This window comes from Lathyrus oleraceus, chromosome 7 (genome assembly GCF_024323335.1).
Source record: "Lathyrus oleraceus cultivar Zhongwan6 chromosome 7, CAAS_Psat_ZW6_1.0, whole genome shotgun sequence".
NCBI classification, from domain to species: domain Eukaryota; kingdom Viridiplantae; phylum Streptophyta; class Magnoliopsida; order Fabales; family Fabaceae; genus Lathyrus; species Lathyrus oleraceus.
Window position 1 is genome coordinate 40,501,944 of NC_066585.1, and position 17,644 is coordinate 40,519,587.

Genomic DNA, 17,644 nt, shown 5'->3' on the forward strand with positions numbered 1-17,644 from the left:
TTTACAAGAGGATGCGCTAGATGAGTTGACGCATCCTCTAACCAATGCTATTAACGCATGCATTGACCCTCATGAGGAGGCGCCAATGCTCCTGACGCCTAGGTGTAATTTATAGTGTGGACGCAAATCCCTATGGCGCCTGCATGTGATGCTCCACACTACAAATTGCACTAATGCGTCAATAGCATTGGCGCCTCCTCATGAGGAGTCCAACGCATGCGTCAATGCTATTGACGCCTCCTCTTCATGTTTAGGAGGATGCGCCAATTCATCCGACGCATCCTCTTGTAAACTGATTATTTTGATATTTTTTTTCGAATTATTGATTATTTTTAATTTTTTTAAAAAAATTGATTATTTTAAAAAAAAAATTCACGATCGCAATTCAATTCAATTCAATTCAATTCAATGAATTAAAAAAAATTGCAGACAAAACTAAAATCAAGAAACAAAATAATTGTACATCTCCATCACTCATTTTCTTTTTGTTCATTTCTCTCCTTCCTCTTTATTTCTCCTCTCATAATCCTAAAAAGCTATAAACGTGTCCAACAAAGTCGAAATTAAGCAAAGCATATGATTCGTCTATTTAAACAAATTATTAAATACACGCAAAATCTGAATAACCAAAGAGTGGACTTAGTCACTTGTCTTAATTATAATTCAACACCAAACTTTTTCTTCCTTTTCTTCATTCAACATTTCACCAATTTCAATGCAATTGTTTTTTTTTTCTTTTCTAATCTATAATTATAATATTATTATTCTAATTGAAAACGAAAACTCTTTTTATTTTTATATTAGTATTATTAATTTTAATTTAACTTTATGTTTATGTTTTATGTACCGTACCAGAAGTAGGTATTTCTGTGGAGATAGATAGATAGATACACACAGTGACGAAGATCCCTATGATCGATTCTTTCGATTTCTTCATCAAGTTTCGATTTTGAAGACGATTCATCTCATCAATCATTCTGTATTTTGCTTTTCCTTTCTTTTCTTTCACTGTTTTTGATCTTTCATACTTCAATTCCGTCTTTCGTTATCGTAACTGTTTTTTGATTATGTGTGGTTTTTTTATATTTGTTGCAGCTGTTTTAGATGCCTTTTCTGTAATTTAGAGCTGGAAAGCTTAATTGAGTGAAGAATTTTTGGAATTTTGATTGTTTGTGAAGTGAAGAATCTGTTTAGGGTGGGGAATTGGGAAAGGGTTTGTGGAGTTGGTTGGTGGATATGATGGAATTGGAATTGGAATTGGAATTGGAATTGGAAGTGGAAGTGGAGGTGGAGGAGGATCGATTTTATGATACTCGTGAGGATTTGAGTTCTGTGTCTGATGACGAGGGTTTTGATTATTGTTTAGAATCTTGTTCCGGTGGTGGTGGTGGTGGTGGTGATGACTATGTTAGTAGGTTCAATTTTTCGATTAACAGTCTTGAAAGTGTTCGTGATAGACGGTTCAGTTTTTTGAGATGGATAAGTTTGGAGTATGATTCGAATTCGATTGAGGGAGATGATGATCTGTCTTGTGGAGTTGAAGTTGACCGGATCACTTCGACCAGTGGGGCTGTTTTGAGAACTGTAGAGGGTGTTTCTTCGATTTCGAGTTCGTTGTCGAATGAAGGTTCTAGGTTGTTAGAAAATCGGGGTGATGGTAATGAGGATTTAACGTGTATGATAAAGAATTTGGATGATGGAACACGGTATGTTGTAGATGAATTGGATCAAGAGGGTAAACTTAATACCCTGCGTGTTCTGGGTTCGAACCAGTTGATTAGTTTGGAAGAGTTTCATAAAAATATTGGGCCATCGTCATTTGTTCGTAGACATTTGCAGAAAGAGGCGGAAAGTACTAGATTGTTGAGTGTTGCTAAAAAGAAGATGAAGAGTGGTTGGTTGAGCAAACTGGATTCTATTACATGTTTTTATCCTAGCCAAGGATTTGATGAAACTTGCTGCAAAGATTTTGATTCTAGGATACAAAGAGTTCGGGTTAATTTGCATAAGAAACGAGTTAAGGAGCTTTCTTGTCTTTATACTGAACAGGAGTTCAAAGCACACAAAGGCGTTATTTTGACAATGAAGTTCAGTCTCGATGGAAGATATCTAGCTAGCGGTGGTGAAGATGGCATTGTGCGTGTGTGGAAGGTGGTTGAGGATGTAAGAACAAATGAAATGAACATTCTTGACGATGATCCATCCAGTATATATTTCAAAATGAATCAATTTACTGGTATTGTTGCTCCTCTTGACGTAGATAAAGAGAACTTAGTTAAAACAGAGAAGATGAAGAGATCTTCTTCTTCAACCTGTGTGATTATCCCACCTAAGACCTTTCGCATATTGGCAAAACCTATGCACGAATTCCAGGGGCATAGTAATGACATTTTAGACCTTGCATGGTCCAAATCAGGGGTTAGTTTCCTACCGAAGCAAGCTACTCTTATTTGTCTTTTTATGTCTTGCACTATCTTTAAATTAGCTTAACATTTAGTTTTCTATAAATAGAACTCACTGTTGTTTACATTTTTTCATTGATTGCAGCTTCTACTCTCATCCTCTCTTGATAAGACAGCGCGCCTATGGCAAGTAGGGATTGACAAATGTCTTCGAGTTTTCTCCCACAATAATTATGGTGCACCTCTTTTTCCTCTTTTTTTTGTGTTTCTATATATTTTTCTTATCCTATATCATTTTTTGTTTTCTTTATGTAACATTTTTTTCCGGTTTCCTTTGATGCAGTGACATGTGTGAATTTCAATCCTGTCAATGATAATTTTTTCATTAGTGGTTCAATTGATGGAAAGGTGCGTATCTGGGAAGTTGTTCGCTGTCGGGTTGTTGATTATATTGATATCAGAGAGATTGTCACAGCTGTGTGCTTTCGCCCTGATGGAAAGGTCTGTTTCGTTGCATGTTTGAAACTGCATGAACATTGTGGCAGGAAAATGTCTTTTTTTGTTTTGTTCCTAAATTTTTACTCATTCTTGCAGGGCACGATTGTGGGTACCATGGCAGGAAATTGCCGTTTCTATGATATCCTAGGTATGCACACATTTGGAATTGTATATGTTTGGAATTGTGTTGCAAAATCATCTTTTATGCTTCTGACATAAAGAAGTTTCTGGATTCAAATTATTAATCCTAAAAATTATTAGAATTTATAAGTAGAAGTTACTAGTTTCTGATGATAATTTTATTCTTTTACCTTTACTTGTTTAGATAGTCATATGAAAATGGATGCTAAAATGTCGTTACAAGGCAAAAAGAAGACATCAGGGAAAAGGATTACCGGCTTTCAGGTCGGTTATTCCTGTCATGCCACTCTGTTCTTCCGTTTATTTCTCTTCACCCTATATAATTTTTTTTTTACAAGTGGTTGTTAATTGTGTATGATTATTTCTTCAGTTTTCGCCCAGTGACCCAAGCAAGTTATTGGCTGCTTCGGCGGATTCACATGTATGCATACTCTCAGGAGTTGATGTCATTTACAAATTCAAGGGTAGGTTCTTCATAACTACTTTCCTCATCTGAAAACATTCTAAAATGCATCCCACCTGTGCCTAATTCTTCACTTGTTGCATCTTATAATTTGGGCTTAAGCCTAATTTAATCCCTTTAACTAGTTTGTAAGATGAAGACTGCTCAAGCCTAAAAGCATTACAAAGGTCATATATAAACAGTGTAGGACTAAACCCACTCCGTATACCCAACACAATAAAGGTGCTAGAGGCTGTTATATGAATATACAAATACATACCAATTTTTCTGCAATTAAGGCATATTTGATATGTTCCTATGTGTATTTTGAATTTCTGCAATGAGGACTTGGTTTGGACATACATGCTTTTCCAAGTTTTTTGTGCTTTGATAACTTATTTCGCCCAGAGTTTAAGTTTTGTACAATCATGTTCATTTTTATAATAAGCTGCTATTAAACCTCTTCTTCTTTATTTCCTTCAGGCCTAAGAAGTGCAGGTCAGATGCATGCTTCCTTCACTTCTGATGGGAAACATATCGTTTCGCTTAGTGAAGGTTCAAATGTTTGTATCTGGAATCACACCGGCCAAGATAGGAACACTTCCAACGCAAAGAAGATTATGTCTTCTGAGAGTTTTCTATCCCACAATGCAACAATTGCCATACCTTGGTGTGGAATTGAGTCAACGCCATTGTCCCCTTCACTTGAAGAAAACTTGATTCAGAGGTCATCATTGTCTTCTCCTGATTGTTTCTTCATGAGTCGCGGATTTCTTTCCGAGTTAGTCCCAAGGGTTTCTGCAACATGGCCAGAGGAAACACTTCTCGACTCAGGTCAAACCGTCGTTTCTCCTACAATATGTAAATCAGAGTATAAATTTTTGAGAAGTGCTTGCAAGGGAATGTCTAATTCTCACTTATGGGGCCAAGTTATTGTAACAGCAGGATCTGATGGATTCATAAAAGTGTACCAAAACTACGGCTTACCTGTTCGCGTTTGAAACACGAGAATTTGCTGGTGTACCATAAAGTAAGAAACAAAGCTTCATCGTCTGGTAACGCGGGGATGCCATCGTGTAATATTATTCTTTATACGAATGTCGATATCAGTTATACTATTCTTTAATTTTTAAGGATTGTCAGTTAGAGAATGTAAGTTTCAGTTTTGCTGATAGTCCTTGTCAAAATGTAATGTAATTTGTGATTGTGTATAGTATATAGAAAGATTTCATTCAATTTTAATTTATACATACATCAAGTTATTGTTTGCAGTTGCACCATCTCAATGTGAGAAAGTGTTTGCACTTGTCTGATGCTTGCATAATTGCATAATAATGAAGTTATGTGTTGATGTTATTTTGATTTCTGTGTCATAATCATTTCCTATTTGAGATAACATGAAGAGAAACATTTGTTGCACTAAGTAGATGATAGATCCACTTTATAGAGAAACATTTGTTGCACTAAGTAGAGGATAGATCTACTTTATAGAGAAACATTTGAATGTGCGGTTAGAAAAGTTTTGACTTATAAATAAAGTAATGGACAACATTGTTTTGAGCCACTGATTTTTCTTTTTCTGATGTGTGTTTAAAAAGATTTTTAGTATATATTCCTCTAATCTGTTTTAGTCTGTGTTATAATGATGATTAGACTTAGAGGTCAACCCACGATGTGGCACAATGGAGGGTTATAGCTTGAACATGTGAAGTTCCTTTGTGCCTACTATGCACTAAATATGGAGTAAATGGGTAGGCAACATTTTTATCTCTAAATGTGTAAGTTTTGAACATCATTTTATCATTGTATTTCCCAAATTAATTAAATGTCAAGTAAGGTTATTTTGAGAGGTGTCTTATATGTTGGATAGTTTTTATTCTGGAGATCCATCTCCGAAACATTTTAAGGAAGACCTTAATTATTTAACAGTTTAGTAGATATTCTGGAGATGCATCTTCGAAATTATGTGCGGCATTTTGAAATTTACATCACCTTTGCATGTCAGATATTTTTGGAGATGCACATCCGGAAATATCTGATAAAAGAAGCAGCTGCATGATCACACAATCATTGTTGACATAGTTGATTTTCAACAAATCCTTCACCCTAAAAATCATTCATTCTCAATCCATTTTTTCACTCCAAATCTCCTTCCTTTTGGTTCATCACACCATAGGGAGGAAAAAAAGATAGAATTTCATATAAAAAAATTCTTCTTTTCCTTTTGTATTGCTTACATTAATCTTTCATTTTTACTGAAAAAAGTTATGTCGTGTCCGGAAATGTATCTCCGGAACGTATATGAACTTGTCCAGAGATACACCCGGACGAACGTTTAAGCTCATCGATTTCACCTTCCTCGAAGATATCAAAGACAAAATCCACTATCTCTTACCTTACGGAGACAAACGAAGGATTGTGAAGCTCGAATACCGTTCACCGTCGATTGACAACAGAGGGAAGATTGAGTTCATTAAATTTGAGCTCTAGACGTAAGCGGATGTTACGGCTATGTGGAATATCTATTTCCGTTTCGAAACAAAAGTTATGCTCGAGTTGGAAGCGACGTTGCAAAGATCGGTCGAAGATATTTTGAAGATGTGCAAGCGCCAATCGGGATATTAAAATATAATACTGTAGTTTATGTCAAAATCATCATTGTAGTGCTTATTTTATGTTATGAATGCCAATTTCACTTGGGAAAATTACTTTTCTATTGATTCTGATACTGATGTGTCTTTCCGGAGATGTGACTACGGAATCATTCCGGAGATGTATCTCTGGGATAAAATAAAAATATATATATAATTTCGAATAATTTTTATTGAGTGTGTATTTGATGTGTCCAAAGATATATCTCCAAAATTAGAAGACATTTGTGAAAATTCATATAATGCATTAGAAACATTTAGGGTGCGATAAATTAAACAACCACCAAGTAATTTTATATTGGATCTTTCTACTTTTGTACTAAATAGTTATTAAAATTAAACAACCACCAAGTAATTTTATATTAGAATCTTTTTACTTTTGTACTAAATAGTTATTTTAGTTATTGGTTTAATGAATTACTCTTGGAGACTGTAATATTTATTTATTTTTATTAAAATAATCTCATTCTTAAAAATTATAATTGTATCCCGAGTGATGATCAAACTATTTGTGAGATGTTCATGATTTTTAAAAAAATCTATAATTTAGAAGACATTGTGAATCAAACTCTTACCACTATTCATATTTATTTTCCCATTTCACATATGAATTGAGTATGTCAAGAAAAAAGTTTTCATTGAAGAAAATGCACGACGTCTGATATTCTATGGATAACTAGTATGTACGTTTATACGAATATTGGTGTTGTGTTTTTAATTGTCAATAATTGTTTGTAATTTAAAAAAAATGTATAATGATGAAAAAAAACAAAAAATATTATAATTAGTTAATATCAATTCCATGATATATTTATAATCAAAAGCTTCTTTAATTAATCTTTTTCTGAGACAATTCTTCTTTGAAAGGCATACATCTAATTTTGAACACTAGTTTCAGAATGGAATGCCACATTATCCATGTGGACAGCAGAAACATTCACAAGAATTCTCTTTCCACAAATCTTTTTTCTTGTAAGTCTCCCTTGCATTAATTGCTATAAGATTTCACACATCCAAATATCAAGAGCATCCTTTAGCTTTTTAATCTGAGCATTTTCTAAGGCTTTGATAAGCATTTTCTAAGCCTTTGATAAACATATCTCTTTGTTAGTTCTGTGTTTTTATGATTGACAACAATTTTGGTAAAAACATGTTTTATTTGGGAAAACATGTATCACAGCCCAATGTTGAACAAGGTGTCATGACATCTTGATCAACTGTGAGGTAGGCGCTACTTATGTTCCTTACAGACTGATGTCTTGATGGTGTTATGACATCTTACACCAGTACACTGTACAGGTCTGCAAGTGTGAATCCTTGAAGATTTGATTTTAAATTGTTAGATTCTGGATTATTCTAGTTCTTCTATATGTGCAGCAAATCAAGGATGTTTTAGGAACAATGCAATTTTGAGTTGATTTCATAAAAAGGATCTTTTGAGACTTTTTTTGGAAATATTATAGGTTTGTTCCTATTATTGTGGAGAAGATCTTACAATTGATTTATAAGAGAATATTTGATCTGATTTGAAGAGTCCAAACCCATACTGCAAGAGTCTATTTATAAGGACTGTCTAAACCTAAATTTTTAAGCAATTCACATTGAAGAAACCGTGTGCACAAATAAGGATTTAGGATTTTGAGAGTTCCTTAGGTTTTAGTGTTTGTTTGTATGTATCTCATGTATCTTTTGATGCATAGAGCTTGACTGCTTGTACTTGATTGTATATCAAGTTATTATTCTCACTCATGAGCTTTTAAGAAAAGAGTTGAGTATTGTTGGTTGAAGCTTTTAAGCAAAACCAAGTATTGTTTATTGGAAGTGTTCTTTGATTGTTTTTTCAGTTGTTATCACTGTTGTGTGATTGAAGGAAAGTGAGAAGGGTCTCATATCTAGGAGAGTCTTAGATAGAAATTCTACGGGTAGTGATTAAGTGAGAAGTTTGTAAAAACAGAGGTTGTTTAGAACTTCAAACTAATACTGTTTTAGTGGATTTCCTTCCTGGCTTGGTAGCCCCCAGATGTAGGTGACGTTGCACCAAACTGGATTAACAATTTATTGTGTCTTTTACCTTCTGCAATTTAATTCCGCATAATTAGTATTTTGGTAAAAGTGTTTCTGTCAACAGATGATGTCTTAACATCTGTCTTGACATTGTGTTCTGTTATTTTTTGTTCTCATGTCTGTAAGTTATCTTGTTATTGTATTTTGATCAGGTATTAGTGTCTCGACATCTCTTAGGACATCTGATATCTGCATACCAGAATTTCACTCTTACTAGCTTAACTTGCATACCAAAAGAGTAAGTAAAATTTCCTACAGTACCCATCTCAATATCAGACTACATTTGTTGAACATAATGTTCCAACATCTTGTTTGACATTCCACCAAACACACGATCATGTTTTTTAATAGTCAAAATTCCAGAATTATGAGAAGGAACCCCAATAAGAAGAATTATGCCATGATCATTAATCTTTTTTATCTTCTTCTTCTAAACCACTATAGGTTGTTCATTTTTTGGTGGACCTCCGAGCATGAGTCTCATAAAGCCCATATGAGGTGATTCTGAGACACGAGTAAGATGTCAGAGACATCTTGTATGACAACTTGGTTTGCTTTCCAACTTGACACACATCATAAATTTTACCTTCTTCAATGTTGAGTTTTAGTAACCCCTAGACACCATATTCAGATATGATCTCCATCATGCTCTTAACCTTGGATGAGGACTAAGAAATTGTTAGCTCATAATTTCGACGTCCATTTTAGTGTTACAAAATAGAAATCCCATGTGAAGATGTTTTCGACCAATGAAGATGTTTTCCACCGAATATGATATTAGGGAGATTCAGTCGAAAGTCCCCGGGTAAAGAGGGTCAGCGTGTAGTTAGGACTTAGAAATATTTTTTAAAATGTTTTGAAGACGGTTTCCACTGGAGATTCAAAATTAAAATAAAGGAGGGAACTTTGTTCTTATCTGAAACTGCTGAAGGTACACGTGAAGCATAATGGATAGTTGCATCCATGCAAAATGCCATTTGCCTCAACGTGATTGAGGGGCCGTTGGAAACTGTTATTTCGATTAAGTATAAATAGAGGGTCTTAGTGTTTAGGATCAATGTGTGTCAAAGTGTGTATAAAGTGTGTAAAATTTACCAAGTACCCGTGTGAAGAGGAACCGTAAATTTAGAAATGTACGTTTGTTTTACACCATTATCAGTTACTTTGAAGTAATACAATTTATCTTTATTTTTTCAAGAAATACTTCTTTATTTAGAATATTCTTCTTTACTACCAATTATCGTCATTTCTTCTACAACCTTTCTCTTTAATTTGTGTTAGGCTTTTACTGTCTAAATAGTTCACTTATTATTGTCATCATAATATTATCAAAGTATTTATATTTACTAGAATTCACTTTAAACAATTAGCACATGTCCTAGGATCAATCTGATCGATCTTGTAAGTGACCAAATTTAGTAATTTGGAAGATCAGCGGTTGTTTACCAATTTTCACGGTAAACAAATTGGCACACCCGGTGGGACTGTGCTAACGTTTTTAGAAAATTGAAATTGTTTTTTTTTTATTTCTGGTTATTCATTCATTTTCTCCTTTTTTCGAAAGAATTCGTTGTATGTTATTAAGGAGTGGTAAAGTAGCCATAACCAACGAACACAAACCAAGGGGAAAATCCACTATGAGAATGGTGAATTTAAATGCGCCAGATCAAGGGTACTTCAAAACCCCTATCAACCATACTGACAGACGTCAGTTCAACAAGCATTTGGTCAATATCGCTCCATTCGGCCGATTTTGAATTCACTCCTGACGACAATGCTTATTGTTCCCTGTCGTTGCACCCTTACAATGGCTTTCACTGGGACAGAGAAGTGGTGGGCAAAGACGACTTTGGGTACTTAGGAGTGTCAGGAATTGAACCCACAGGTCGGGGAAGCGAATTTAGTGCTGATGACTGAGTTCGAAGCGCTAAAAAGGATTTCGGCTTACATAGCCGAAAACAAGCAGCAATTGGCCTTAGAGGACGAAGTAAAAAACATGGTTGTCAAAGCCAGTGAAGATTCTCATCAAATAAGTCCTGGAAAGGACTTTGATCCAATGCCACCTGATAAGGTTCAAAACAAAGAGCAAGGCCAGAGGCTCGATGCTATCTACGATGATGAGCCTTTGGGTTTCGAGAAGGATCCGCTGGCAACAAATGTTAAAATGTCGGCTCAAGATCCACTTGAGGAAATAGACTTGGGAGAGGGATTGATAAAAAGACCAACTTAAATTAGAGCCATATCAGCCCTTAATTAAAAGTCGAAGTAGTCTAGTTGTTGAAGGAGTTCAAAGATTGTTTCGCGTGGGACTATGACGATATGCCTGGTTTGAGCAAAGATCTGGTCGAATTGAAGCTGCCAATCAAGCCTGCAAAGAAACCCATCAAGCAGAACCCAAGGAGATTTGCACCTGTAATACTCTCGAAGATCAAATAGGAGGTGAAAAGGCTTCTCCGCTATAACTTCACTCGTACAACCAACCATGTCGAATGGTTAGCTAATATTGTGCCTATTATTAAAAAGAATGGTACTTTGAGGGTTTGCATAGACTTTAGAGATTTAAATAGGGAAACCCCAAAGGATGAATATTCAATCCCAATGGTAGAAATGCTAGTCGATTCCACTGCAGACTATGAACATCTTAGCATGCTCGATAGATATTCTGGATATAATCAAATATTTATTGCGGACGAGGATGTCCCAAAAATAGCATTTCGATGTCCTGGAGCCTTAGGCACCTTCGAATGGGTGGTGATGCCTTTTGGTTTGAAAAATGCTGGAGACAACTACGAGAGAGCAATGAATTCGATCTTCCATGATTTTATAGAGACATTTATGAAAATTTACATAGACAATATTGTCATTAAGTCTGTTTTAGGGAAGAGCCATGTAGACCATCTTCGATGGTCCTTTAAAAGGATGAGAAGACATGGTCTGAAAATTAATCCTCTCAAATGCGCTTTTTGTATGCAGGCATGGGATTTCTTAGGATTTGTGGTCCACAAAAAGGGAATTGAAATAAACCAGAATAAGACCAAGGCCATAATGGAGGCGAAAACGCCATCAAAAAAGAAAGAATTGTAGTCACTACTAGGCAAGATCAATTTCATGAGGAGATTCTTCTCAAACCTTAGTGGGAAGACGCAAGCTTTTTCACCATTACTTCGACTAAACAAGGAAGGATTCAAATGGGGGCAGACTCAACAAGAAGCATTCGATAAAATTAAAGAATACTTGAGTCATCCACCAATCCTGACACTGCCTTGTAGAAATAGGAGTATGAGATTGTAGATATCTGCATCTGACAAGACTTTAGGGAGCATGTTGGCTCAAGAGAATGATAATGGCATCGAAAGAGCCATCTAATACCTCGGTAGGGTCTTAAATGATGCAGAAACTAGGTATATCATAGTTGAAAAATTGTGTTTATGCTTGTATTTCTTTTGTACAAAGTTGAAGTATTATATAAAACATGTTGATGCTTACGTTTCATCTCATTTCGACATCATTAAACATATGTTGTCCAAACCAATTTGCACAGTCGAATTGGAAAATGGACATTAGCGCTAACTGAATATTCCTTAACGTATATGCCATTAAAGGCTATTAAAGGACAAGTGGTAGCAGATTTTATAGTCGACCACTCCATAGATGCGAATGCACTGGACTATCTTGAATTAGAACCTTGGAAGTTGTACTTCAATGGGTCTAGTCACAAAGATGGAACATACATAGGAGATTTAATTATTTCTCCTAATAAAATTCTAACAAGGCAAGTCTAAAGTGGATGGCCTCTGCTCGAACAATGAGGCTAAATATGAAGCCCTCATAGCTAGACTTGAAATATTGTTGGAATTAGGGGCAACTCGAGTCGAAATAATGGGTGACTTAAAGTTAGTTATAAAACAGATCATAAAAGAATACAGATGTATTAAGGAGAATTTAATTATGTACTTCATAGTAGCCAGTCGATTGCTAAAAAGATTTGAGATGGCTACAATTCGACATATACCTCAATTGGAAAATCAAGTGGCTAATAATTTGGATCAAATTGCATATGGGTATAAAATTTCAAAAGAAAAATTGCAAAAAGTCATTGAAGTTAGAGGAAAAGTTGTATCAACCAGATTAGCCCCACCAGACTTAGAAAAGACAAAGTTGGGATACGTTGATGAAGAAAACATCGAAATATTGGCAATAGACAATCTGACAAACGGAGATTGGAGGAAACCAATAGTGGAATATCTACAGAATCCAACGACGTCTTCTGATCAAAAAACCATGTATCGGACGTTAAGTTATTTTCTTTTTGGATTGGAGTTGTTTAAGAAGTCTCCTGAGGGAGTTTTGCTTAAGTGCCTTAGTGAGTCAGAAACATATTTAGCCCTTTCGATTGTCCATAGTGGGGAATATGGGGCACACCAAGTTGACCATAAGATGAAATGGCTCTTATTTCGCCAAGGGATGTATTGGCCTACCATGCTGAAAGATTGCATTGAATTTGCAAAAGGATGCCAAGAATGTCAGGTACACGCAAGCATACAATATGTCCCTACGAGCGAATTTCACTCTATAGTCAAGCCTTGGCCATTCAGAGGTTGGGCTTTGGATCTAATTGGGGAAATTCGACCATCATCATCTAAGAATCAGAGGTATATCCTGGTGGGCATTGATTATTTTACGAAATGTATCGAAGTTATACCTTTACCAAATGTAAATCAGGAAGATGTGATCGATTTTATCCAGAAACATATTATTTATAGATTTGGAATCCCAGAGACTGTCACAACAGATCAAGGGTCAGTATTTACTGGTCAAAAGATGCAAGAATTTTCTAAAGAAATGGGTTTCAAATTATTAACTTCGACGCCATATTACGCTCAGGCTAATGGACAGGTCGAAGCTGCTAATAAGGTGATTATTGGTTTGATTAAGAAGCATGTGAGGAAGAAGCCTAGAAATTGACATAGAACTTTAGATCAGATTTTGTGGGCATGTTGTACTTCTCCCAAAGAAGCCACAAATTCAACCCCATTCCGATTGAACTTCGTTCATGATGCAGTTCTACCAGTAGAAATTTACCTACAATCCACAAGAATTAAAAGGCATTATGAAATTCCATCAGAGTCATATTGGAACATGATGTTGAATGGATTAGTTGATCTAGATGAAGAAAGACTAAATGCCTTGGAGTTATTAAAACGACAGAAGAAGAGAGTAAAGAGCTCTTATAACAAGAAGTTAAAAATCAAAACATTTTCGCTTGAAGACTTGGTCTGGAAAGTGGTCCTTCCAGTGGATTGAAAGGATACGACCTTAGGGAAGTGGTCTCCAAAGTGGGAAGGCCCTTTTCAAATTTTGCAAGCGTTTTCTAATGATTCCTATGAGATTGATGATCTTAATGAAGACAAGAGAATCTTGAGAGTAAATGGGAAATATTTGAAAAAGTATAGGCTAACACTCTAAGAGATAAAAATAAGAAACGAGTAATTATGTATAAGTTAATCAGAGCCAATATGGTGAAAGTGCCAAAATGGTTTGCATTTGATTTAAAGGCCCAAAGGGCTAATATTCATTACAATAAAGACTTATATTCATTACATCAAAATAGGTAAAACTGGAAAGGAGACTAAAACTATAAAGGAAGATTGGCCTTAATCTGAAGGTACTTTGCTTTAAGAAGTTCCAAACGTTTCTCACATAAAGACCTTTTCGATCAGAGAAGTTTGATTTCAGATTCCAGTTTTCGATCTTTTTCGACGAACTCCATGCCGAATTCTAGTTCTTTAGCCATCAAATCATCATTGAACTCCAGGAGTTCACTTTTGCTTCTTTCGGCTTCAGAGATTTTTGCCTATAGTTCTTCTATTTGTTTATCCACGAAGCAATATCATGATCATGGCCTTCAATATTCTCTTTATTATTTTGTTTTGTCTACTCCAATTCCATTGCCTTGTTGGTTGACTCAGTGGCGGCATCCCAGGAAGTTGCCTTAGAACCCGTCTTCTTTTCGATATCTCCTGTTAGATGAGGTAGTAACTTATGATCTTTGACAACTTGGTCGATCATAGTGCCTACCTCCAAGATAACATTGGCCACTTTAGGAGAAGCTTCTAGCAGATTGACTTGATTAAGAAGAGCCCTCAAGGTTAAGGGGGCAGAAGGATCAGCCAACAACAGCAGGAACAAGTCACCCTTAAAGATCTTGTCCTTAATTTTTGAAAGCACTTCATCCGCAGGCGTACTCGAAGGTTGACCTTCAGATGCCGAAGCAGTGCTGTAAGACCCCAATTTTGACCCTAAGATCCCTCATGCTATCTCATCATATGCATTGGCATTGGGATCACACCTTGGCATCCTCCTCATCCCTCATTCATTGGGTTTGCATTGGGAGAGATCACCAAGAACATTTGATTGTATCATACTTTTTTTCCATTAGTTACTAACCAAAATACCAAAAATATGTCAATGTATAGTTTGTTGCTTTTTTAGGTAGTGTGTGTGCTCACATATGCTCTATCAAGCTTATATATAGGGTTTGAGACCCTCGATGCAAGGAGCTCAATAAAGAATTGGTTTAAATTGGCTATAGACATCATATATGAATCCCCATGATCTTCACATGTTATTTTGATCAAGAAATCATCAAGAGTTTGAAGCTTGTTTGCCTTGGAAGCCCTAATTCATATGGGTAGCTTGTGTGACTTCTTCAATAAGTTTCCTCAATAATTGATCAAATATTTAAATGGATACTTCATATTACATAATATTGCACATATATGATCCTCCATGAGTCCCAAATATCAATAGAATGTCAAGCTAGCAAGTTGGTTCATGGTGGTTGACCAGAGAAAGTCAACTAGTCAAAACTGGGGTTCTCTAGACCCTATCTCCTACAGTTTTTGTCATATGAAAATGATTCCAAGATAAAAGATACTATAAATGACATTAAAAACAACTTTCATGTTTAAGTAAATAGCTATTTTTCCTAGGAAAGTCATTTTTTATGGTGAATGATTATAAGTCATTTTGTCTAAACCCTAGTTTAGAGGTCAACTTCCCAAGACCATAACTTGCTCAATTTTTATGAGATTAAATCCATTAAAATTTCATGATCAAATTCAAGATGTATAATTCAACTTTGATGTTTGGAGTAAGTGAAAATTCAACTTGCAAATGCATGTTCCAAGAGGAAACATTATAGGTCATTTTGCGTCAATACCATTGAACAAGTGATTTTCCTAAACTTCTAAAATGAATAACTCCTTCATGCCAAATCCAAATGAGGTAAAATTTGTGACCAAATTGAAGAGGTTTTAAATATCTATAAATTTGATGAATGAACTTTTCTAATTTGAAGTCCATAGGAAAAGTTATTCAAAGTGGAAGAAGTGAACATTTGACTTGGGACTTAGAAAATTTTCAAATATGTTTGATTTCCCAAACTTCCACCTCAAAATTCATCATGATCCAAGCTTCAAATGAAAAAGTGTTCAACATGAAAGTTGTTCCCCTTGATCCCACCTTTCCAAAAAATCCAAGATCATCCCATTTGGAATAAAATTGAGGGACTTGCGCATGGGTGTAAGTTAAAGCACCACTTGGATAATTTCAAGTTCCAATTTTCACACACACTTGCATGAGCTTCTAACATGATCTCAGCATGAAGTACATTGAACTTTGGATCAGATGGCATCATCTCATGGGCCTAATATACGCCCATGCATCCATGCAAGGGAGAATTTGAAAATTTTCCAAATTTGGAAGTGTTCAAATATCATTCACATTGGCTATAAATAAGACCCTTCATGATCAGAAATAAGATCCCTCTTGCCCAAGCTTCGACCCCCTTCTTTCCCAAACACCATTGAAAGGATAATCTTGAAGGTTTCTTGAGAAACCGAGTTTTAATTCTCCTTCTGTTTTAGGATTGAAACTCCAAGAGTCCAAGCCTTTTAACCATCCAAATCATCTTCTGCAAGCTTCTAGAGTCAAGCCAAGCCAAATTGACAGCAAGATCAAGCAAATCTGAAGCTCCTCGAAGGTGAGATTTAATAAACTTTTCTTCTTCGATTCTCCTTCATTTTTCATCCATTTTGACTGATTGTTGGTTTGCTGAAGTCCTACCAATGTAGGCAACAAGATTGAGTTGCTTTGAGGTCAAATTGAAGTAACTCAGATCATGATCCTCAAAATTCAAATCCCTATATCTTTTCATATACTTGGAGTTTGACAAAATTGAGGCCAGATTTGAGCTCCTAAGCATTTTTTCTTTAAATTCATGTCTTGCTTTTTCATTTTGGTGATGGTTGATGGTGGACCAGTCCGGTGAGGTCCATCGGAGAAGAAGACCGGAGCTCTGGCTCCGGTGATACGTTGTCTTGCATATCAACCATAAGATCCTTTTAAAATGTTTTAATCTCACGCGTTGCTTTTGAATACCAAACCTATACCGCGTTGACTGCAGTGCACCGTGAAACGCGCGCTTTCATCCATCTGATCTGCCACCTCAATTAATGAGGGAGATCAAATGGCTCTCCTTTTTTTGAATTTTTGAATATTTCTTTTAATTGCTTATTTCTATTTGATTCATATTAATTTCATTATTGATCCAAAAAATATGGAACTTTCACAAAAAAAAATCAAATATTTTCCTCTTTCATTTTCTGAATTAAAATTATTTTTTGGATTAATATTGATATTTTCATGATTTAATTGTTTTGGTGCATATTTTTAATTGTTTAAAAATAATTTTGACTTTTCAAAAATAATAAAAAAAATTCTCCAAGGTCCTTTGACCTTGTTTGACCTATGATAAATCTCTTGGCCATTTATTTGGTGTTTTGAAGAGGTTTTAGGTTTTTGATAAAACATAATTTAATTTAAATGCATTTTAATTTGATTTTTTAATTGTTTAATTGTGTAGAAATTATGTTGAGCCATTTTTATTGACTTGTGAAGTTTGACTATGTGTTTGGGCCTTGGTCAAGATTGATTTGACTTTTGTTGGATTAAAATCATTGGATTTAGGGGATTGATGAAATGTACATTTCATCTCCCAAAATGAATGAATGATTTTAATTTGAAAAAATTCCTCCCATGACCAATTTGGGTTTGTCTCATCTCCCCTCCCTCTTCATCTTCAATCCTATTCTATCTCATCCCTTTCATTAACCAATAACATCTCAATATCCTAAGGCCAATTGGTTCATCAATAACTTCATGTTAGATGAACCAATACAGGTGTGGATGCGATTAGGTATATCCATTGATCATTTTCTTTTTGTGTGTGGTATGTTTTAGGAGTATGGTTCATTATATACCTTATCTCTAACATGCATTAACACCAAAAAATTTATTGCCCGACCTCAGATAGTTGTGACTTCTACATAAGTCCAATTACGATCGCTTAACATAGCGCTAAATTTTGTCCCAAAGGCATAACA

At 35.3% G+C, this 17,644-nt stretch overlaps 1 protein-coding gene across 1 annotated transcript; it reads left to right on the forward strand.

Annotated features, from left to right (window-relative positions):
- The first annotated feature begins 666 nt into the window (after positions 1–666).
- Positions 667–4,719, forward strand: LOC127101264 (uncharacterized). Its single transcript, XM_051038628.1, has 8 exons — positions 667–979; positions 1,096–2,418; positions 2,548–2,638; positions 2,746–2,903; positions 2,997–3,048; positions 3,226–3,305; positions 3,412–3,505; positions 3,967–4,719. Exons 2-8 carry the CDS (start codon positions 1,237–1,239, stop codon positions 4,482–4,484), a joined length of 2,175 nt encoding a protein of 724 aa, XP_050894585.1. The 5' UTR covers positions 667–979; positions 1,096–1,236; the 3' UTR covers positions 4,485–4,719.
- Positions 4,720–17,644: the final 12,925 nt, after the last annotated feature.